General features: G+C 39.8%; 1 protein-coding gene and 2 long non-coding RNA genes across 3 annotated transcripts; 1 reads left to right on the top strand and 2 right to left on the bottom strand.

Annotated features, from left to right (window-relative positions):
* Positions 1 to 1,038: 1,038 nt before the first annotated feature.
* LOC125145161 lies at positions 1,039 to 12,270 on the bottom strand. Its single transcript, XR_007143493.1, has 3 exons — positions 12,140 to 12,270; positions 8,386 to 8,426; positions 1,039 to 1,876 (listed from the first exon to the last, which is right to left on the bottom strand). It is a non-coding gene; the product is annotated as an uncharacterized LOC125145161 (long non-coding RNA).
* Positions 12,271 to 12,301: 31 nt separating this feature from the next.
* LOC113661782 (c-Myc-binding protein-like) lies at positions 12,302 to 15,819 on the top strand. Its single transcript, XM_027176222.2, has 5 exons — positions 12,302 to 12,454; positions 13,791 to 13,863; positions 13,956 to 14,004; positions 14,569 to 14,698; positions 15,153 to 15,819. The coding sequence occupies exons 1-4, from the start codon at positions 12,440 to 12,442 to the stop codon at positions 14,684 to 14,686; spliced, it is 255 nt and encodes an 84-aa protein (XP_027032023.1). The 5' UTR covers positions 12,302 to 12,439; the 3' UTR covers positions 14,687 to 14,698; positions 15,153 to 15,819.
* A 341-nt stretch (positions 15,820 to 16,160) lies between these two features.
* Positions 16,161 to 16,904, bottom strand: LOC125145163. Its single transcript, XR_007143495.1, has 3 exons — positions 16,848 to 16,904; positions 16,397 to 16,456; positions 16,161 to 16,301 (listed from the first exon to the last, which is right to left on the bottom strand). It is a non-coding gene; the product is annotated as an uncharacterized LOC125145163 (long non-coding RNA).
* Between the last annotated feature and the right edge of the window lie 8,061 nt (positions 16,905 to 24,965).

Genomic DNA, 24,965 nt, shown 5'->3' on the forward strand with positions numbered 1-24,965 from the left:
ACAAACAGTCAATTACTCCTAGTGGCTCTAACTATCGCCAAGAAAACGATCCTCATGAACTGGAAATCAAAGAACACCATACACATTACAGCTTGGAAAAAATTACTAATAGAGTACATCTCCATGGAAAACTTGTCTACCTCCACTCAAAATAATACATCAGAACTACACCCGTCTTGGTTATCTCTCTTTAGCTTCAAACAGTCATGAATCCACTGACCTTCTTTGTCTGAAGCCATCCTCAATGATACACCATCAATAATCCCATCAATAATCACACATGATTGGGAGGAGGGGGGTCAGGAAGAGGCAGCAACACAGACTAATAAATATAAATTAAATACTTATAAGATTATATTTAAATATCTCTCTCTCTCTCTCTCTCTCTCTCTTTCTCTCTTTCCCTTTTTTGCTGCTTCTGGAACCTGGTTGGCTGTGGCATACTAGTCCCTGCCATGTGCGGTTCTGAATAGTTGTGGGTGGGGTGGGTGTGATGTGGGGTGGGGGCATTGGACTTTCGCCGTCCAGCTTGTACTTTTGTCTGAGATTTCTTGTCTCTGGCTGGCCTAGCACTTGTCTCGCTGTTTTAATGCATCACATATTAGATGAGGTGCACACACATTCATTTGGATATATATATAACCAAGTTCAGTGATATTGTCACCTTCCCCATACCCCATTTTACATTTACTTTTTTTTCCCCCTGGTTTAATTTATTTTATGTATTTTTTTGTCTTGTGTGATACTATTACTATCTTGATCATTATAATTGTCATTATAATTATTATTATTTAAATTAATATATTTTCCTCTTTGATTTATGTATGTGTGTATATATGTACGTATATGTGTAGGTGTGTCCAAACTTTTGGTCTGTACTGTGTGTGTGTGTATATATATATATATATATATATATATATATATATATATATATATATATATATATATATATATATATATATATATATATATATATATATATATAATTTCTGTTATATATCTATTATTTTCTGTTGTATTTCCCTACATGCTCCTTCATTCATACATATCCACTTCCACACGCAGTTACACTTACAGTTACACACACACACATTTTGTTGGTCTTTGTATTTGTATTTCGCATCTAATTTCTCTTCTGTAAATATTGTTATTGTCTGCTTGCATAATTAAAAAAAAAAGTTAAAGCGTTTCCTGGTTGTTTTCTTACTCTTTGTTATTTTTCTCCACTCCAACATGGTTTGATATATATCTTGTAAAAGAATGTTCTATAACTTCATCACAAGAGAGAATTCGAGTTATCAGCATTACCCAAAGTGTATTGTTGCAGTTTGCGTTTCAAGATGGATGATGAATCTAAATTTCACATGTTAACAGAAGCAATAAAATACTTTATTTCCTACATGTAAAGGTTTTTGTTTCCTCTAACATGAAATTTCAGTTTACAGCAGGCTCATGAATATAAATTAGGTGATGCACAGAGCTGAGACAAGACAGTGCTGTCATGGTAATCACCACACTGTCTCTGAGTGTATGCTAATTCTGATTTCAGTCTTGGCACTAAACCCAATATTAAAATTCTGATCATAAGTTTTGAAATGATTTATACCTGTTGTGATTTAACATGCTCTGAAAAGATGTGATTGTTTTATTACAACATAATCATTGTTTTTAGTTTTCTCACAATAGCAAGTTAAACATGTGGCAAATTAATCAGCAAACTAGGTTCTAAAGTGTGTTCTGTGGCAACAGGCTTCATACAGCCACTGATGGTGAGATAGCAACTCATGCAACAATGCTAGCGAAAACAGGGCACTTCAGCACCAGGGATAGTGCCCATCAGAGTGGGTGTGGGACAGGGCTGCAGGCCAATCAGAGCCTGCAAAGTGTAGACATGACACAAATAATGGATATCTTCAATAAATTATGTAAAACATGAATAAATGCATTTTATAGCTAAACAAGCTTTCAGTTTACAAGTTTAATCATTTCACACATTTTTGGCATTGTTCTCTGTTACAAAAAAGTTATTTATCATGTGAAGCACTGTTTGTATATTATACATTGTATACACCACATTGTAGTGTTCAGTATAATTATTCCTGTAGTATCTCTTTAATGTGGTAGCTCAGTGGTTAAGAGCATTGGCCTACTGATCAAAAGTGTATGAGTTTAATTCCCAGGTCCACCATGCTGACACTGCTGGAACCTTGAGCAAGGCCCTTAACCAAGTTCTCCACTTGGGCATACCTCTGCTCAGTCTCGGTCATAAAGTTTGATGAAATCTTAATCGGCTGATAATTGTTTTGGGAAGTTTTACCGGCAGTGTCTATAAAGGCCGGTCTAGAAAAGCCGATCAGATGACGTAAAACTGGCTTCACTGGTGTAGCGTCTGTAGCACCCTAAATTTCAACATCTACTCCTCAATTAACCGATGAGCAACCCAGTTTTACACACACACCTGGCTCCAGAATGTCTGGAACCTACACAAAGACCAGATAACCCCATGCGGCCCTAAACGACTCATAGGGGCCCTAAACCAGAACACACACACACACACACACACACACACACACACACACACACACACACACACACACACACACACAATGAGACATTCCTTTTACTAATAAAACCCGAAGATAAGGTACTCTAATGTTCTCATTCTTATAACCCTTTTTGTAATGTGTTCTTCTTTTAAGGCTTGCCTGACTTAAAATTATTTGCTCCTTAATTTCCTGGCAAGGGTGTATTTTATTCATGTGTCAGAAAACAACGTTGTATTTTAAAATAAGTTATACTTTGATTAATGATCTATGTATGTAATGTACCGCTGCCTTCATACCGTCATTACCCTTCATGTTTAGTATCCAAATGACCACAAAATTATCGGTTACTCATTTTTCAAGCACTGGTGTATTTTATTTGAGCACGAAAGGCGCCATACCGTCTTAATACACCCTGGATCAAACTTTAAAGTCATCTAAAAGTTTGATAGCTAAACCACGCTCACAGACACCTGAAACAATGGGAGTTTTTCCCTCCAAAACCTTGACCGAAGTATTGGTCATCTCCCCAAAGATGGGTGGAGTTCACGGCCTTTAAATTGTCACAAACACCACTAATCCGTGGTCAGACTTTCGGAACAGCTTCAATAAGACTCCATCTTCCTTCAAAGAAGTTCCAGCAAGCTTCACTTCCAAGAACGACAACTGCTCTGATCTTCAGGAGAACTTGGAAGAACGTCTGACCCCACCCTAACTGACTTTTCAGAGATTTCTCTGTTGCATCCGGACTCTTGTTCAGTAAGCCAATGCAAGTAACCGTTTCCTTTACCAACCAATTTAGATGCGTAATTTTAAGTAGGAATCTTTCATTGAATCTTAAGGTGAATTTAAGTTTCTGTGACGATTTCCCAGTTAGGGTGTGATTAATTTTTGAATCTAAGCTTGCCATTCCTTTCCTTCCTTTCTCTAGTTTCTTCTTTCCAGTCTCTTCCTCCCTTTCCCCAATTTTAATTTCTTTTGTTTTATTTTATTTTCATTTTCATTTTCCCTATTTCTTTTGTTTGTTTGTGTAGTTAGTTTTATGTTGTGTTTGTCTCATTCATTAAATGTCATAATTTTGAGCCACAGGTGATTTGTCTCCGAGTATCGCTCACAAATTAAGGTACCTGCAATATCTGGTCTGAACTACATGCTCTATTAAGTTAATTTAATTTAAATTACGGTATACAGTAAAAGGAGAGCGAATCTTTCGTGGCCGGGAAGATACCGCCTTCATAGAATTAATAAAGGTTACACGGCCTGTTCGCCGGACGAACAGACCAAATAAGCGTAACATTAATTCCAGTACCGTTAATTTCAACTTAGGTTAAAATATTTGAAAGTCACTATAACACGTTATAGTTGCTTATAAATATTTACCTTGCTTCGCGACCCAAAATCGCTACATAAAATGGTGGAGAATGCGGGCATGTTGTTCAAACTTTGCTTTGTGAGCTAACTCAGCGTCAGTTTACTGGTGTTGATTTACTGTGCGCTTGTGGTGAGATAGGTTGCAACGTAGACTCAGCTAGAGTGATCACTATTTGATTTTATTTTATTTTTATTTATGAGTCACGATTAATCGAAAAAAAAGAAAAGAAAAGAAAATAATTAAACTGCAGTCATAATATTAAGAATCCCTCGTAAAGACGAAGAAATCTCTTTACTGCACATTTTAATATTATCAAGATCAGCTGTGGGGACGAAGAAATCTCCCCATAGTTCGATTAAAGATTGATTTGAGCGTGTTCCTCTTATCATCTTTTAAGGCCTTGTATTTGTATCGCTGTTGAAGTCATTGCGTGTTCCAATTTCGTTCAACCAGACGATAGCACTCCTTTAGGTTTAACCATCAGAGTACCTAACTGATGCGTGCCTAATGCAGATCCAATTATAAAGATACTGCTGACCAGTTGTTGAGTGATATGTAAAAGGAGTCCCAAACCTTGATCAAGCTTCGAATAAGGACAGCGAAGAAACCCTGTTCTTGTATTTATTTATTTGGGGGGCAGCGAAGAAAACCTGACCAACCCACTGTGTGCCGTTGAGTAGCACAAACTGTTGAATTTGTGGAAAGGAGAAACCTTTCCTCAGTTGTTAAACTGTGATTTGGGTAGTGTAACTCTTATCAGCTAAATTCTTAAGACCTAATTTTACATATCAACAGCGAAGGAAACCCTGTTGACTATATATACTTCTATTTTACCTTTATTATTAAGTTTCGTCCTCTCAGTCTTACAATTTTATAGAGGTAGCGAATAAAGCCTGCTTCCTTAATTTGAACCGGTCGAAATAAGGTCGCATGACACATAGGGTCGAGACTAATCTTACCCCAAACGTTATCAATCACACCCACTAGTGAAATGATTTAGGGCAGCACACTTCCAGATAAACACCAAGGGATAGGTTGTTAAGTAACTAGTACCTTTACAAGCACCCCCCACTTCTAACCCCTATATTCAGTGTGTGTGAACTAACTCTCTCTCTCTCTCTCTCTCTCTCTCTCTCTCTCTCTCTCTCTCTCTCTCTTTCTCTCTGCCACCTGGTTTTTGTGGTTTGTCCCTTCAATTTTATTTCATTTTTATTTTTGTATCTTCGTTTATTATTCTTTGTCATTCTTAAATTTTTTAAATTATTTCCCTTTTTATTATTATCAATTTTGGTTGTTTTTGTTGGTCAAGTTTTGTTTTATTACTATTAGTAGTAATTTTTTTCTCTACTGAATTTCTATTTTGACGTTTTGTTATCTGCTTTTATTGTTTTTATTATCATTATTATTTGCATCTCTCTCTTTTCTCCCTTCTCATTTATTTTCTTCCCACTTCCCCTCACTTATTTTAAATTAAACTTTAAACAGAGGGTGAAGCTAAATTTAAAATTCAGTTTCAGCTATTTAGTTTCAACTTCATAACTCTTCCCTGTCCAGGCCTCGTCCTGCTCTATCACCTTTGTGTTGTGAGTTGATCAGTCTATGTTCATTCTATTTAGTTGAGGTGTAAGGTAAAGACCTAACTGGGAAATCATCACAGAAAAACAGCAAATTAAAGTAGCCAAATTTTTAGATTACCCATTAGGCAAATTGAGTGGACAGCACGTTCTCGCCTATTAGCATAGGCCACCAATATTGTAAGAACTTGCATTGGCCCTTGTCTCAGTCTCTCTTCGCCAGTGAGCCAGCATGTCCAGACCCTCCAGCCATGAGACACCCCGGGATCAGCTAGAGATCTGGTTGAACGCCATGACGGGTACCCTTCTATCCGAAACTGCTGCTGATCTGCAACACCTGAGCCGGGAACAGCTTGATGACAACCTGAGTGCAGTGATGTCTCATAACCCAGCACAGGACTGTAGCCACAAGGAGCTGGCCAAGATCTTCGGAGCACTGACCTACAACCTCATCACCCGGGTAAAATGGATGAAGGAAAAAAATTCTCGTCTGCAACAGGAATCATTGTCATTACAGATCCAAGTTGAGGAGGCTCAGAGGAACCTGGCACAGGCGCACGACCAGCTAGACCCAGTCCAGGCAGAGACTCGGAGTCAACGAGGAACGGCAGACGAAGAGGACACAGAACTGCAGGAGGAAGAAAAAGGACTACAACAGGCCTTGACCGATCTCCATGCGGACCCAGCACGCAGAGAACAACAGGAAAAGGACACTCAGGAGGAACTCCGACAAGCCAAGGCCCTTTTGATAAGAGCAGAGACTGAACTTAAGGATAGAGTTGCCAAAGCTAAGGCATATGAAAGGCATCTACAAAGTGACCCTGAAAAGGAAATACCAAATGTGGAAGTTCCCTTAACCAGTGGACTCATACCCCCAAAACAAGAATCAACATTCCAAAAGGGGGGTGAGAAATCCTGACTCAAGAACTCCCCAGGGTGGGAGACTTTTCAAGAAACCCCGCTTTCCAGTCACAGTGTGGCCCCTAAGGAATTGGACAAACTGGCTAGAAACATCCCTACTTTCACGCCAGACCCTGCAGGAGGCTATGACATACATGTGTACCTGCAAAACATCGACTTTCATTTACAGACTGTAGCTAACGTCACTACACGAGGCCAACTCTTCCTCCTCAGGACCACCTCCAGCCGCAAGGTGCGGGGCGTCCTGGATCGGCAACCAGACAAGATCAAAAAGGATTACCAGAAGCTTCGAGACAGCCGAAAAGCCTATGCCAAGCAAAGGGGGGAGGCAAATAATCGACATCACCCCAGTCGACACGGCCCTCCATGCATTGTCCCGGCTGCCAATCCCGACCACCACGATTCATCTGCCTTTGACCATCATAATCTACCTACCAGCTGACCTTCATAACTGTTGGATGACGAAGTTTCCCTTCATCAGAAACTTCGGCACCCAAAAGGGGGGATATGTAGCGTCTGTAGCAACCTAAATTTCAACATCTACTCCTCAATTAACCGATGAGCAACCCAGTTTTACACACACACACCTGGCTCCAGAATGTCTGGAACCTACACAAAGATCAGATAACCCCATGCGGCCCTAAACGACTCATAGGGGCCCTAAACCAGAACACACACACACACACACACACAATGAGACATTCCTTTTACTAATAAAACCCGAAGATAAGGTACTCTAAGGTTCTCATTCTTATAACGCTTTTTGTAATGTGTTCTTCTTTTAAGGCTTGCCTGACTTAAAATTATTTGCTCCTTAATTTCCTGACAAGGGTGTATTTTATTCATGTGTCAGAAAACAACATTGTATTTTAAAATAAGTTATACTTTGATTAATGATCTATGTATGTAATGTACCGCTGCCTTCATACCGTCATTACCCTTCATGTTTAGTATCAAATGACCACAAAATTATCGGTTACTCATTTTTCAAGCACTGGTATATTTTATTTGAGCACGAAAGGCGCCATACCGTCTTAATACACCCTGGATCAAACTTTAAAGTCATCTAAAAGTTTGATAGCTAAACCACACCCACAGACACCTGAAACAATGGGAGTTTTTCCCTCCAAAACCTTGACCGAAGTATTGGTCATCTCCCCAAAGATGGGTGGAGTTCGTGGTCAGACTTCCGGAACAGCTTCAAGAAGACTCCATCTTCCTTCAAAGAAGTTCCAGCAAGCTTCACTCCCAAGAACGACAACTGCTCTGATCTTCAGGAGAACTTGGAAGAACGTCTGACCCCACCCTAACTGACTTTTCAGAGATTTCGCTGTTGCATCCGGACTCTTGTTCAGTAAGCCAATGCAAGTAACCGTTTCCTTTACCAACCAATTTAGATGCGTAATTTTAAGTAGGAATCTTTCATTGAATCTTAAGGTGAATTTAAGTTTCTGTGACGATTTCCCAGTTAGGGTGTGATTAATTTTTGAGTCTAAGCTTGCCATTCCTTTCCTTCCTTTCTCTAGTTTCTTCTTTCCAGTCTCTTCCTCCCTTTCCCCAATTTTAATTTCTTTTGTTTTATTTTATTTTCATTTTCGTTTTCCCTATTTCTTTTGTTTGTTTGTGTAGTTAGTTTTATGTTGTGTTTGTCTCATTCATTAAATGTCATAATTTTGAGCCACAGGTGATTTGTCTCCGAGTATCGCTCACAAATTAAGGTACCTGCAATATCTGGTCTGAACTACATGCTCTATTAAGTTAATTTAATTTAAATTACGGTATACAGTAAAAGGAGAGCGAATCATTCTTGGCCGGGAAGATACCGCTTTCATAGAATTAATAAAGGTTACACGGCCTGTTCGCCGGACGAACAGACCAAATAAGCGTAACTTTAATTCCAGTACCGTTAATTTCAACTTAGGTTAAAATATTTGGAAGTCACTATAACACGTTATAGTTGCTTATAAATATTTACCTTGCTTCGCGACCCAAAATCGCTACACTGGTCTGGCAATTCTACATGGTGTGGGAAAAAGACAATATATTAGCAATCTGAAACCTGTGCAAATTCCATGGGGTGGAAAGCACCCAACAGCACAAACCTCATCAGACATTTGAAGGTAAGTCACAAAAAGGAATATGAGCAGTTTTAAAATTTGGCTAGCGTTAAGAGAGTGAAAGATTTGAGCAAATCAAGTGTAACACACTCAGCTGTCAGTAACAGAGACCTTTCAAATACAGCAACCCTACTGCAAGGACAGTAAAAAGAATAAAGAAATATCAGACAAAGAAATGGAATTCAGCCGCTGTCTATTGTGAAAGACGAAGGGTTCCGACGACTCATATCATTGGATTCAAGGTACACTATGCCAGGGTGAAAATATTTCACAGATGTATGCCTGCCACAGTTATACGAAACAGTGAAACAGTGTTTACACATCAGCAGTCTTATGAAGGATAACATCAGATCAGTTAGTTTCACAAGTGACATTTGGAGTGTGAGTCCTATGTCCATGTTGTGCCTCACTGTGCAGTATGTTAATCAAAACTTCAAACTACAAAAAGTTGTTCTTTATTCTCAAGAGTTGTCAGGGTCACACACTGAGGAGGCTCTTGCTGCTGCATTTAGCTACATGTTTCCTGCATGGGCAATCCCGAAGAAAAAAGTACATGTTATTCTAAGGGATAATGCAAAGAACATGGAAAGGGCCAAGAGAGAACCCAATCTATGCAGCCTGCAAAAATAGCTTTACAGAGGTATAGAAACAAAAAAAATAAATAAAAATAAATAAGTACATATTCATTTAAAATTTAAAATACTATATATTTTTTCCATCTATCCCTAATGAGTAAGCCAGAGGCGATGGTGGAGGAAGAACTCCCTGAGATGATATGAGGAAGAAACCTTGAGAGAAACCTCAGAAGGGACCCCATCCTCATTTGGGTGATGAATGATTTCGCTTACTCGCCCCACTTGAAGAGCTCACCCAACTGATCAGCTCATCAAATGTGACGGCTGCAGATGTCATACCATCGGTCAGAGCTTTAACTCGTCTTCTACAGAAGACCACAGACACTGACCATGGAGTAAAAACCTCAAAAGCCATGTTGTTGGAAGCGGTCCAGAAAAGATTATTTGCCATTGAATCTGAGCGTCTGTGTACCATCACTATACAGTACCTTCTTCATGTGTGTGTGCGTGTGTGTGTCTTGGGTAATGTTTTTAATCAATCATAAGTGACATGCCCATGTACATTAAAGCCAATTAAAAATTCCATCCATCCATCCATCCATTTTCTACCGCTTATCCGGGGCCGGGTCGCGGGGGCAGCAGTCTAAGCAGGGATGCCCAGACTTCCCTCTCCCCAGACACTTCCTCCAGCTCTTCCGGGGGAATACCGAGGCGTTCCCAGGCCAGCCGAGAGACATAGTCCCTCCAGCGTGTCCTAGGTCTTCCCCGGGGCCTCCTCCCGGTTGGACATGCCCGGAACACCTCCCCAGGGAGGCATCCAGGAGGCATCCGAAACAGATGCCCGAGCCACCTCAGCTGACCCCTCTCAATGTGGAGGAGCAGCGGCTCTACTCTGAGCTCCTCCTGAGTGACTGAGCTCCTCACCCTATCTCTAAGGGTGCGCCCAGCCACTCTGCGGAGGAAACTCATTTCGGCCGCCTGTATCCGGGATCTTGTCCTTTCGGTCATGACCCAAAGCTCATGGCCATAGGTGAGGGTAGGAACGTAGATCGACTGGTAAATAGAGAGCTTCGCCTTGCGGCTCAGCTCTCTCTTCACCACAACAGATCGGTATATCGACCGCATCACTGCGGAAGATGCACCGATCCGCCTGTCGATCTCCCGCTCCATCCTTCCCTCACTCGTGAACAGGACCCCAAGATACTTAAACTCCTCCACTTGAGGCAGGAACTCTCCACCAACCTGAAGAGGGCAAGCCATCCTTGCCCGGCTGAGAACCATGGCCTCGGACTTGGAGGTGCTGATTCTCATCCCCGCCGCTTCACACTCGGCTGCAAACCGTCCCAGTGCATGCTGAAGGTCCTGATTTGAAGAAGCCAACAGGACAACATCATCTGCAAAAAGCAGAGATGAAATCCTGTGGTCCCCAAACCTGACTCCCTCCGGCCCCCGACTGCGCCTAGAAATCCTGTCCATATAAATAATGAACAGGACCGGTGACAAAGAGCAGCCCTGCCGGAGTCCAACATGCACCGGGAACAAGTCTGACTTACACCCGGCAATGCGAACCAAACTCCTGCTCCGGTCATATAGGGACCGGACAGCCCTTAATAGAGGGCCCCGGACCCCATACTCCCAGAGCACCCCCACAGGCCATCACGAGGGACACAGTCAAATGCCTTCTCCAGATCCACAAAACACATGTGGACTGGTTGGGCAAACTCCCATGAACCCTCCAACAACCTGGTGAGGGTATAGAGATGGTCCAGTGTTCCACGACCAGGACGAAACCCGCATTGTTCCTCCTGAATCCAAGGTTCGACTATCGGCCAAATTCTCCTCTCCAGTACCCTGGCATAGACTTTTCCGGGGAGGCTGAGGAGTGTGATCCCCCTATAGTTGGAACACACCCTCCGGTCCCCCTTCTTAAACAGAGGGACCACCACCCCAGTCTGCCAGTCCAGAGGCACTGTCCCCAACCGCCACGCGATGTTGCAGAGGCGTGTCAGCCAAGACAGCCCCACAACATCCAGAGACTTAAGGTACTCAGGGCGGATCTCATCCACCCCCGGTGCCTTGGCACTGAGGAGCTTCTCAACTACCTCAGTGACCTCAGCTTGGGGGATCGACGAGTCCACTACCGAGCCCTCCGCCTCTGCTTCCTCAATGGAAGACATGTTGGTGGGGCAATTAAAAATTATTTAACTTAATTTTCTTTTACATCGAATATTCACTTGTGTTAATTAGACATACACTCTAGTATAATTTTACCATTTAATATCATAATTTCATGTGTGACTATTAAAACACCAACAAATTTAATCAAATATTTACTTTAGGTTTTGGAGGGAAAGTTGGATTATGGCAAAAGGAAGAGTCTGCCTTAATTTTGATCATTTGGTGACGTCACGTGACGTCACGCCCCCCAATAAGTGAATTCATAAATTTTGCACAACATGGACGTGTCATATATCAAAACACTCAGCCCAATGAGGGGAAGTGCCTGACGTGTGTTTTGGTGACGTCACGTGACGTCACGTGTAGCCCCGCCCCCAAAGTAAGTGAAATCAAAAAGTTAGCACAACATGGACATGTCATATATCAAAACACTCAGCACGATGAGGGGAACTGCCTCAAGCCTGTTTTGGTCACGTCACGTGACGTCACGTGTAGCCCCACCCCAAAGTATGTGAAATCAAAAAGTTAGCACAATATAGACATGTCATATATCAAAACACTCAGCATGATGAGGGGAACTGCCTCACGCGTGTTTTGGTCACGTCACGTGACGTCACGTGTAGCCCCGCCCCCAAAATCCGCGAAATCAAAAAGTTAGCACAACATGGACATGTCATATATCAAAACACTCAGCACAATGAGTGGAACTTGCCACATGCAAGCACCATTCACATTTTCTTCAGGAAATGTACATTCTAGTTTGCACTACCATGCACTCTCACTCTTTATGTACATGATCTGTCATACTGATCTGTCATATATTCTGTATTCCTGTTTATTACTGTCTATATTGTCTCACCTTGTATTGTCTCACCTGTCTTGTGTAGTCCAAGCTAAATGTATAATGTTGTTTATGTCTGTACTTTTCAGAGTCACAGTTGGAACCAAATTCCTTGTGTGTTTTAACATCAACACACTTGGCCACTAAACCTGGTTCTGGTTCTGATTCTGATGAACACTAATCTGATAGGTGGAGCAGTAGCGGCTTGTTGTATTCCGAGAGCATGTGCTAGTGTCGCAATTAGTTCGCATGCGTTACAGATAAGGTTCAACCCCAGGTAAACCCTGGAGCTAATTGTGTTCTCTGGAAAACTCTAAAATGGCACATTACAGAGTAAGTATCATTTATTAAGCGTCATAACGTGTGGTTCTAACCACTGTCATGCTGCAGATAGTAGTTTAGTTTAGTTTGTCTGTACACAACAGTATTGAATGTGTTCTGTGTACATTAACATTGTTATTCATGCTGAACTACATTAGCATGTGAGTCTTCTGAGGACTGTGGATGGGTTATTTCATGACATTTTGTTATTCTGATGTATCTTTTTATTACCTCTTAGATATGTTATATCTAAGCCTAAAGATACTGCAACATTTTATATTCAAAGGAAACTATAAAGTAAGTGATTTATTACAGTTGATATCATGGTTGATATTAAAATATCAAATTATATTTTTGAAAATATTGAAAATATAATTGCACTTACGGATTTTAGCTATTTTATTAAACAAGTCAGTGTTTCTTTCTTTCTTTCTTTTTTCCTTCCTCCTATATTTAAGGGTTTTCATTGCTCACTAAAGTCACTTTAACACCCACTCACTAAAAGTAAAGGACAGACATGTTCATTACAGATCAAGACTAATTTTGAACATTACTATAACCTGCTGCTGATGTACAGAAATGTTGGTGCAGTGACTGAAAGCTGCCTCTAGGTGTCCTCACAGCCTTTTTCACTGGCCAAACGCCTTTTGTGATTTTTTACTGTAGCTCATCAGAAAGCACTGGTGGATTAATTGGCTAAAATGTGCACAAACACAGATTTGTATTACTTCATCAGTAGGTTAACAGGCTACAGGTGCATAAAGTTTTTGCCAATGTGCAGGAAACTACTGATAATGAACATTTGACAAATTTCAGTACAATTGGCTGAAATCCAACAGAATGTTTTTGGTGATTTCAGTTGTGTGCTGATTTATTGCTCTACACCAGTGAGCCCACATTGTGTACATGGTTTATTCCCAGCTCTGTATGCACAGTAGTCAAACTGTAAGCCTCAGCATCTGCACGCCCAGGGCACTGAGGGGGTTATTGTTATCCTAAGTGAGATTTAAGTCTTATTCATAGTTAAAGAAATAATATATTGTTTCAAGAGTTATGAAGTAAAGAAGATAGAGATAAGAGGAAATGCCGTGTAATAGTTCAGCTCTGAAGATCTTGAGTTATCTTAACACTGAACCTTATTTTAAGGACAGTTTTTCCCATAAACAAGGAAGACAGTGTGATATAATCTTTGGTGTAAATAAGTTCTGACACTTTTTTGTGTGTTAAATATGAAAATACTTGCACACAGGCAGTCTGATTATTACAGTGGACATTCAGGTTCGCTCCACTGTAATAAACACTCTAGAAGTTCTGCTGTACCTGACAGTGCTGTGTGTATATCTTTTAGTCATCAGAGTGGAAGCAGGAGAGGTTCAGGAGATACCTGGAGAAGGCCGGCATACTGGACAGTCTGACTAATGGTGTGACGATAATGTTAATGTCTACGTTTAAGATCGTATCATCTTAACAATGTCCATACAATGTTAACCTTCTCCTCACTTGCACTTCACAGTGATGGTGGCCTTATATGAGGAGACGGAGAAACCCAGCAATGCCCTGGAGTATCCTTCACCTCTCACACACACACACACACACACACACACACACACACACACACACACACACACACACACACACATGCAGTTAGACTGGACAGAAGAGAATGTTTCAGAGAAGCTGATTTCTTTCCTGTTCACATGCCTATGGTTATATAGGTCTAATCTCACAGAGCACAGCCTCAGTAGTAATAAACAGCCAAGACGTTCTCTCAGGCTGAATTGGAAGTGTTTTTGGTTCACATCTGTGTGAATAAAATAAAGATGTAGTGGTTTAATGAGTGGAGTCACAGCACCTGAAAAGGCCACAATGCTGTATGTAGAGGAAGCTCAATGATGCTGAGAAAGTTCTCGTTGATGCTGTGTTGGTGTTTAGAGCATTGTATTAATAAAACAATAAGATGTAATCTTCACAGATATACTGATTTTATTGTTCGGGAAAGTATCTTAGAGCTGAGTCATGACTAGCTAAGCTACCATTTACTAGTGAGCTGATGTTCTCCATCATGTTAATGTGACCCAGAATGTACTGAAGACCTGATTGTTGCTCCTTAGTGAGTGTTTTGTTAGGTTTTTAAAGCAGCATCTGTTTGCAGAAGACCCAGATACCAACCAAGTCAAAGTTCTCCGAGTGGAACTGGAGGAACTGCAGCAGAAGTATGACCAGCTCCAGGAGCATAACCGTTAGCTCAAGAACCGGGTGAGGAACATCTCCTCGGTATAAACATGTATTACCGTCCTATTTCGCAATAATCCTATTCCCGTTTAGACCACACCCACTTCAGGTTCAAGTCTGAGTACAGATATTGACAAAGGCATTGTGCAGTTATTCCTAGGCAGTGAATTCTGGGTAAATATGAAATGCTGAGTGATTTTACTGGGCATTAAAGACTTTTTGCTGTTTGTTTAATTCTCTGAGAAGAAAACCATTTAAAACTGGATAAAAACCTGTTCCTCTCCTGTCTCCCTCACATTCATCTCACTTCCCCCTCGTGTCTCCCCCTTACGTTCATCTCACGTCACCCTCGTGTCTCCCTCACATTCATATCACGTCCCCCTCGTGTCTCCCTTACGTGTGTGTGTGTGTGTGTGAGAGAGAGATATGGTACAAGTCCTGTTTTCTGATGTGGAGTTTTTTCTTTCTTTCTCTGCAGCTGCTGCAATATGAAAAAGCTTCTGAAGATGCAGGAGCACAATGATTCTCATAGTTTAGTTTATATATTTACCTTCATTATTGTTATTAAGAGCAATACTAATAATACAAATGATGTAATTTCTGTGTTAATTGTGTGAGTTTTGCAGATGTGTTTTTACCAGTACACTGTGTTTTGTTTGTGTATTACGTAAAGAGGGTTATTTAATGTGTTGAGTTTAGTGTTTAATTTGCTGAATAAACAATTTAATTTGCCGGCAAACACAACAATGTAGAGAGCAAATAATCAGAATCAGGTCGGGGCAGGCGGCAAACAATCAGAGAATCAGAATATCAAACAGAGTCAAAAACCGGAAAACAGAATAACAACCAGAAAACGCTCAGAATGACAGTAAACATTAGTCGAGACCTCGCACTGGGGAAAGGTTCAAGTTCAGTCTTTATAGCGTGGGAAATGGGAAACAGGTGGTGGTGTAATCATGACAGGAGTGGTGGATTGTGGGAGATGTAGTCAGGAAGTCACTAAAACTCGGGCGAAGGTTCCCTCTGGTGGCGGTCGGGAGATGTGGCAGATGCTACATTCATAACAGTCACAGAGTGCCAGCCAATCAAATTGAAGCATTTCTGCTGCTCTCCCGGGCACTAAATGTAACGTCACGTTCAATTTTTATTTTTTAAAATGTGTGTCTAAACCTGGGTTCGAATCCCACTCAGTGCAACTTTGAAAAAATATTCTGCATACTATTTTGTGAACTATAAACACAAATACATACTGTATATTTAACACATTTCTGAATAATATATAATGAATTCTGTAAAGTGAGACACACTACATCAAAGAAATCAGTGTTAATCATTATGTTTATTTGGCATTCTAAACACTTTAAAGGAGCAAAACACTATAAAAAACACATGTAAGACTGCACATACTGTATATACATGTTTATGCAACATTAAAGACTAATTAAATTAATACACATTCAAATAAAGAGAAAATCTGTTTACATAATGTTTACTGCATGTGATAGGACATTTACAAAATTTATTTTTTGTTTTCTGCTTTCTGCCTCCCATCTCTCTCTTTCCATCTCATAAAATGAGACTTCTGAAACTCCTTCCAGGTCATTTTGGGCCACAGGCATTTTCTGAGCTGTCAAGGGAAAATAAGATTGGCAACGTAGTAAATGAGAGAAAAGTCCAAATATATAAGCAGAATTATAATGTAATTACACATTAACAATTTACCATTGACTGGTGGCAGTTGCTTGGTGTCAGGAGGTGTTATGGAGAGGGCAGCAGAAGGCACTGCAAAATGCAAAATCTTGTCAGGCATTTGTGTGTAATAATATAAAAGGTCCAAAATACCCCACACTTACTTCACCCGCTTATCTTTATGGTAGTAATAAACAGTAAACATTATGCCTACCAAAAGAACCTGTTACGGGTCGCCGTGCCGTGCACAGCACGGAAGTCAAAGTGACCACTAGGGGATGACCCAGAAACAAGCTTCAATTCAACTTTAAAGCATCAAATCCTCCAAAAACACGAAAAAACCTATTTACCTAGTAAAGTTTATACTCTCAATAATTTTTTAAGCCCACACACAAAGCATAATATGATTCACAGCCTTCATAATATTAGAAAAAAATTTTGGACAAAACTGACCTAGGTGGCGCTAGACCGGTTTTTGCCTTACCTTTAGACGCGTCTCTTTCTTCACTGGGGTAATATATTTCAAAACAAATAATCCACAAAAATCCACACAGGTCCAAGGAATTGAAATTGAATTGAAAGGAATTGAAGCCTTTTAATCCAAAACGCTGTGGTCGCGCCGCAAATATTCCATTAGTGTTCTGAAAACTGGAAACAGTAGTGCGCCATCATCTTGTTTTGCCGCCCTAACTTCTCATTGGGATATTCAAAAATTCGAAGTCTACGTCATATTTATAGCCCAGGTCCTAACGAATCAAACAAGCCCTCATTTGAGCCAATCGGTGCTTGTATGGCAGAGATAGACGGCTGAGAAGCCAATGATGGCATGACATCATTTTTTTGGAACCCGCCTTTGACTGACAATTACTCCTTCCAATAGCAATGAAATGGGATGGGACCTATACAGCTTTTTAGCCAATAAGCAGACGATTCCAACGGTATGCGACATGCCGTATGTTCTTTGCCTGTGTCTGCGTGAACGAGCTGCGCAGAAGAATTCTTGCGTAATCCTTGACCTTTTGTCCCTCTCACAGCTCAGGGTGTCAAGTTACAGGCCTGTTTTCACACCAGAGTGATAGAGAGAGAGTCTCTGCTTGTTTATGGCCTTTCAGACTGAGCATGCAGCCTTTTAATTCAAAGTTATACAGTAAACAAGTACACAAAAACGCTGCACCCGACGACCATGGCCGTAGAAAAATATTCATATAAAATCCATTTTTGGGTCTTTTGACATGAAATTTTTTTTGGTGAAAGCCAAGACATGTGGCTATGACCCTCAGTTGTTATTTGGCATGTTCCAGAAAAATAAGATTAATCAGTTTATCAGGTAAACAACCCAGGCGGAAATGAAAACCTTCCATTCTAGCCTCTGTAACTTTGTGCCAGTAAGGCCTAAACTAGTTTCTGAAACTAGAGAATCTCTTCTTTCCAATGAGACCAGGCTCACCCCTGTGTGTCAAAGTATGTAGGAGCTGTATCACTTTTTGTTGGGCAAGTCATGTAGGCGAAAAACGTGCAATAGGGGGCGAGATCCTTAACAGGTGCACTGCCACACGTATCTCATTACTTTTGTGGTAATGTCTGAAGTTTATCATGGACTCTGTAACTTCTTTTGTGGAAAAAATGCCTTGGTTACCTTGTTTCAAGCCATACTAGTGTGGTATAGAAAGCCTGCAGGAAGACTCAGCTCGATTTGTGCCAGTTCTCATTAATATTCAATGAGCTATGCTGCTTGGCTCTGCTTGGCTAACCGCTAGGATATGAGAGCATGACTATTCATTCACCCAGTGCAATAAGTAGCCTAGGCTTGAGGAACTTTGTTTACAATCACCTGGAATTGCGGCTGAATGGCTTCTTCAGGTATATTGCCACTATTGCGGATTGCCCGCTGTTACTGGTGATTGTGTTATTGACCGCCGCAGAACTCTGGTCAGGGAGTTTGAGTCATCAGATAGAGTTTAGCCATTTATAGCGCAAGAATAACATTACACACCGGGTCATGTGTGCGAGGTAGTTTCTAGGAATGAAATAAAGAAACAACTGCTTAACACATAATAACCATAACATGACATGTCTGCCACTGGTACAACAGATACCATACAGAAGCATTAGTCTTAACTCTCAATAAGTAACTCCGACAACATACAGCATAGTGCACTAAATTATTAAGAAACAGATGCTTAATACAATCAATAATAAACCATCACAGTAGTTACTGAACACCATTGTACAAATGTAACCGATGGAAAAAAAACTAGTAGCATGTTTAGCCCGAGCAGCCATACTAATGAGCAGCTATGCTTGCGGCTAAATAACAGGTGCATCAACACAGTTAAAACACAGATTATATATATTTAACATCCTGTAGCAAAATGAATATCACATCGTAGTCTCCTTTAACAATCTCTATGATTATAGCGGAACAGTGGAGCACATTTACAGCTTCACAAACTTTTTCCTGCACTCTAACACGGCATCCCCTAACCCTAACCCCTGTAATGCATCGAGAGTGTCACTGAGCCTTGACTGCGAAATTTGTGCGCCGCTGCCTATGCTCAGTGCGCCCGTGTCTGAGAAGCCACGCTCAAGATGCTGTGCATGCGCGACTCGTGCCGAAAAAAAGAGAATTCACGACACCATATACCTGTGTGTATATATATATACACACAGGTATATATATATATATATATATATATATATATATATATATATATATATATATATATATATATATTAGTTTAGCCATGGATGTATCTGGATGGTAAAAAAAAAAGAGAATTCATGACACCATATACCTGTATATATATATATATATATATATATATATATATATATATATATATATAGTTTAGCCATGGATGTATCTGGATGGTAATTTAACCATTGAAGTATTTTGAAACGTAATAAAATGTATTCGTGGCAATTGTCTTCTGACATTTTCACTTTTAAACCATTACATAATTGGCTAGTGGCCAAATGTGTGTAGATTACAAAAAGGGCGATGCCTGCATTTTCTTCAGAGTGCTGCTGCATAAAGTTTCATTCACATGAATGGGCCTTCCAAGGTCTGTTAAATCTATATAATTAGGCACTTAAGTAAAGTTGGCCTCATATTCACAGATTCGAGTTTCCCGAGTTCTCGAGTTTTATTTGTGTTACTACACAAATAACACCTCTTTTTTATCGTAGTAATGTAGAGAGGCAGCTACAATGCAGCTACAACCCAATTTTCCTCAATATCAGCTTTCCTCCGCATTGGACAAAATATATAAGTCTCTAAGTCATAATTTTAAAAAATCAATAACTTTACTGTAATACAGTCTATTGTCACCAAACTCAGATCACACATCATTGATGTCCTGATAGTTGTACTACAACACTTATTTTGGGGAAATATCTTTTTGTTTGTTTTTTTTTGGTTTTTTATAATTTTAAAAAAATAATAACTTTACTGTAATAGAGTGTACGGTCACCAAATTCAACTCACACATCACTGATGTCCTAATTGATATAGTACAACACTTATTTTGGGGAAATGTCTTTTTGTTTTTGTATTTATTATGAAAAATCCTAAAAAATAAACAAAAAGACATTTCTCCCAAATAAGTGTTGTAGTATATGTATCAGGACATCATTGATGTGTGTTATGAGTTTGGTGACAGTAAAGTTATTGATTTTTTTTTAAATTATAAAAAATCACAAAAAGTATTCGCATTTCGGGTTTTGCACTTTGCAGACGGTCCCTTGGAATCTGTTTCTCAGTCGTCTGCACATAGAGACTTGTGTATTTTGTCCACCACGGAGGAAAGCCAATTTTGAAAAAAAATAGGTTGTAGCTGCCTCTACATTACTACGATAAAAAAGAGGTGTTATGTGTAGAAAAACCCTTTAGTTCAGGAGCTATTGACTTGGGAAACTTGAATCTGTGAATATGAGGCCAACTTTACTTAAGTTAATTAGGCTATACAATAACTGGCAACGGATTTTGTGGGATTTTAATTCACATCTTTCATATCATTCTGCGAGAGATCCGTTCAATTAATGCAATAGAATTCCATTGAAGCTGAAAGTCAGCTAAGACGTTGCCTCGCAAATACCTACGGACAATACCCCTACTATTACCGATTTACAATTATCCCTTACATAAGCAGCCGAATTTATACCAATTAGCCTAATAGGTTTTGGCTTGCAAAAAACCTGACCGTTGACGTTCAGCCATCGTTGCTGTATAGGTAACTCACTGAGCTACACAAATTCTGTGGGCGTGTCTCAAGTGGGAGAGCTCATGAATAGTAATGAGCTCGATCAATTCCACGTCACACTGAGCAGCTTTTCTAGTTGACCTGGGGAGGTAGCAGTTCATTTTCACATTCCCAACACAACACAAACACATATGGACCTAACACATATCAAAAAATGTTTTACAATACTGCTTCCTCTGAGGGGGGTTAAAACAAACCCATTTTTAAAAAACATATGTCCTTGTTTTACAACACTGCTTCCGCTGATGGTGGGGGTAAAAAAAAAAATTTTTTTTAAAAACATATGTCCTTGTTTTACAACACTGCTTCCTCTGAGGGGTCATAAAACCCCATTTTTAAAAAAAACATATGTCCTTGTTTTACAATACTTATCACCTGTCTATGGGAACCAGGCAAAAAACATATGTCCTTGTTTTACAATACTTATCACCTGTCTACGGGAACCAGGCAAAAAACATATGTCCTTGTTTTAAATACTTATCACCTGTCTACGGGAACCAGACACGATGGTGTTAAAACAATATGAAAGACAGGGTGGTGGTGGGAGGTAAAGTGGGCTCTTTAACTACTTGGAGTCAAGACATACATCTACCACACCAAAAGGTATGACCTTTGACCTTTAATAATTTCATATCACTAATATCATACTAATATCAACTAATGTCATACCAGCTGGCATAGCAGCTGTCAGGGTAATAAAAAGGTAGTAAAACTGTCAGCTTGATGGAATATGACCTGTAATACTCTCTACTGCGTTTTGGGTCGATTGGTTCCTGAGAAGCTTAGCCGTTGCTGGAATGAGGCAGCAACTTTATGCTAGCTGCAAGCACATTCGTGAGTGCTCAATATTTGCTTCTATATACATTTGTGATGTAAAGCACTGTTTTGAGAAGATTTGAATTTGAGTTTACCCTGCCATCCAAACGACATCTCAGCTGATTCGTCTCAAGAGTGATTCGTTTATTATTCACTCCTATGTGATTCATTTGATTGATTCATCATGATACTTCTACTGAACGAGGCAATTAAATTACATCTCTTGAGTTAATTGCAAGACAACGTATTTCTACTCATCATTCTACAGACTGGTATTTCCTATTTGTTCTTTTGGGATATCGTGGATATCATGGGCGTCTCACCTACCTTAATAGTCTTGGGGAGGGAGGACTATGTGAACTTTTCATATATAATTCTGTCTCAAATATAGTTTTACTTCAGAAGGCTTTCTCGTGACGTTAAACTATCTGGAGCCTACCCTTGTCAGTCTGTAGGGCCATTCACCCATAAGGTAGGAAACAACCAACAAAATCCGTCGTGTACAGAGACTAAAAGCACTGGGGGCGGGAACAAAGATCCTTTCGTTACTCAGTCTTCAAGGGCAGCACAAATTTATTCTCTTACTATACGAGAATAATTATTCCTGTTACACATGCCTCCTCAAACTCTAATCATCAATTCATTCACTTTAAAATTATTCACAGAGCATATTTAACCACACATATACCTAATGCTATGGGTATTTCACCCCATCCATTTTTGTATATTTTGCGGACAAGGTTGCCTTGACACTTTCAGACATATGTTATGGGACTGTCCAGGTGCAGAAAAATTTTGGGACATTGTGCTTGATGGTATATACAAGGTTATCAAGATTTATTTTCCCAAAGATCCTATTTTATTGTTGAATGATAATTCCCAATTTTCTGTAAGTGAGAAAGAACAGAAATTTTGGCTAGCAGCTTTGACTGTGGCAAAGAAACTATTAGTTCAACGCTGGAAACCCCCTCATGACATTTCTGCTAAGCACTAGATTCACTTCTTATTGGAAATACTATACCTGGAACTGCATGGACTAACCACGCAAAGACTGCTACTCTATCTATGTGGAAGAACTGGATTTCCATAACTTCAAAGATTTTGGTTATTTAGTGTAAAGATGTCATTCTGTTGTTAATATTACTACCAATTCTGTTTGTATATTTTTATATATATTTGTTTGAGCTTATATTGTTTTACTTTTGTATTTACATGGGTCCTGGAGTGCGATGGGATAGGGGTGGGACGGGGGGTGTTTTTGGGAGGGCACTAGTTTAAAAAGGTTGTCTCTCCTTCTGTTGTGATGTATTTTTGTGTGTTCTATCAAAATAAAAACAGTGAATTACAAAAAATAAAATAAAAATAATACAGCAGCCTTTTGAAAAGTTAAGTGGGCTATATAAAACGAAAATAAGCCAGTTTAATTTAGATTTCAGTGCATTTCTGTGCATTATCCTCATCTCTTTATTTATCTGCAAATGCCAAGTAGCCTAAGTGCAAATGAATAAAATGCAGAACAATCTTTTTCTCTTTTCCCCTTATGGCAGCAACAGACACAAATGAATAGGCTACAATTGCAAACGAGTAATAAAACAGCCTGCAATTAAAAGGCAGCTTGCTTTAAAAATAAAACAGTAGAGTAGCTTTTTGAAAATGTAAAGCATAAAATTAAAATAAGACAGTTTAAGTTCTATTTCTGTGCATTATCCTCTTCTTTTTAGTTTTCTTCAAATGCCAAGTAAGTCAGTGCTTTCCCCCCCTTATCTCAGCAACAGACAATACAAACACAGCAATTCTCGGAGCGCAGCAATCCTTGCAGCAAAAATCAGAAATCTCTTTATAAAAACAGGCACTTTTTTACTAAATATGTGCCTATGACAGGATTGCGTTCTCACCCGTTTAACGTTTCTGTTTTTGGACATCACTGGACAGCTTCTCAACATCGGGCACGTAAAATGAAACTATAATTTTCACGCAGGACTGCAAACTCTCATCTGTGAGGCGGGTGCGGTATTTGGTCTTGATGTAGTTCATGTTTGAGAATTATTTTTTGTTGTTCTTTACTTTTAAAACTGATTTGTATCAAAACTTTGTTTTACTTCCTTTTAAATTTCCCGTAGGAATCGACCGGCATAACCTCTGGGTCTGAGTGCCCTGAACAGTACCTGTGTTGCCTCCTCCACGTCCTCTGGAAAGCTGCAGATTCTATGAAACCGAATTAATTGGGATTTCACAATTCCCTTGAAAGTATGCTTGGGGTGATAGCTGCCCTTGTGCAACAGTGTGTGTCTGTCCGTTTCTTTAAAAAACACCTTGGTTGCCAGGCCCTTTTTTCCATTTTCTAAGGATTTAAAAAAGGCCTGTGTATCTAAAAATTCCACTATGTCATTCTGTATAGTGTGTGTTTTTTATTGCTACATGGTGGGAATTTAAAACCTCAATAAACGTTAAAAAATCCTCTTCCGAATGGGTCCAAATGCCAAATATATCACCCAGGAACCTATAATACACTATTGGTAACTTAGCACACTTGAGGAGAGCAGACTCCTCTCATGCGCTCATGTACAAATTTGCATAAGCCGGGGCAAACTTTTTCCCCATTGCTGTGCCTTGCACCTGGAGGTAATATTTGGCATTGAACTCAAAGTCTTTACTTGTCAGACCTAACTCTAAGAGCTGTAAAATCTCCTCGTCTGGTCTATTTCTATCTGGATATTTCCTAAATGCATTCCTAACTACCTGTAAGCCGTTCTGTATCAAAGTTTATATAAAGCGAAGATATATCAATGGTGAACAAAAAGGCATTATCTGGTACAATCAAGTTGTTTATTTTGTTTACAAAGTCATACGTGTCTCAAACCTAACTTTTCTGGGTGTTTCTGGGATATCGGATTGATAAAATAATCAATAAACTCCGCCACCTGGTACGACTCAGAACCACAATCACTAATAATTGGATGACCACATGGAACGACGAAGAGCACAGACCACTTCTCCGGTGGCTTGTGGATTTTCGGGAGCAGGTAGAATTGTCTCATTCGGGGAGCATCCGGACCACTAAGGTAAATAAATTGTTTAGCTGGAATGAATTTGGAAACTTTAAGGGATGTTAATATTTCTGTGTGCATACTGTGAGTTTCTTTTTGAATGGGCTGTGTTAACAGTACATACTGCTGTATGTTACTTAACTGTCTATTAGCTTCGAATAAATAGTGGGCTCTATCCATTATAACTATTTGTCATCCATTATCGACCGGTTTAATTATTATGTCTCGGTTTTGTGATAATTTCTTTAAAATGATAGTCTGTTCACGGGTGAGATTCAGTTTGGTTTGTGTTCTGTTACGTTCTGTGCATTATCGTGATAATGCACGGGTGTCTTCCCTAATGAGTGTTCGGATGCTCTCCGAGAAGACTCCGCCTTCGGCTCCCACTTAGAATTGTCTGTGAACGGTGAACGGTTCTGTAATGTTCGGCCTTTTGTTATTCAAGAAGTCACACATGAACATTAGTGCTGCTAGCTT

Source organism: Tachysurus fulvidraco, chromosome 7, assembly GCF_022655615.1.
Source record: "Tachysurus fulvidraco isolate hzauxx_2018 chromosome 7, HZAU_PFXX_2.0, whole genome shotgun sequence".
Lineage (NCBI taxonomy): Eukaryota > Metazoa > Chordata > Actinopteri > Siluriformes > Bagridae > Tachysurus > Tachysurus fulvidraco.

Excerpts from the sequence above, each read along its gene's own strand:
- LOC113661782 (XM_027176222.2), top strand. Across the intron at positions 13,864-13,955 it reads ACTGGACAGTCTGACTAATG|TGATGGTGGCCTTATATGAG; the intron begins GTGTGACGATAA and ends TGCACTTCACAG. Across the intron at positions 14,005-14,568 it reads AAACCCAGCAATGCCCTGGA|GTTTTTAAAGCAGCATCTGT; the intron begins GTATCCTTCACC and ends GTGTTTTGTTAG.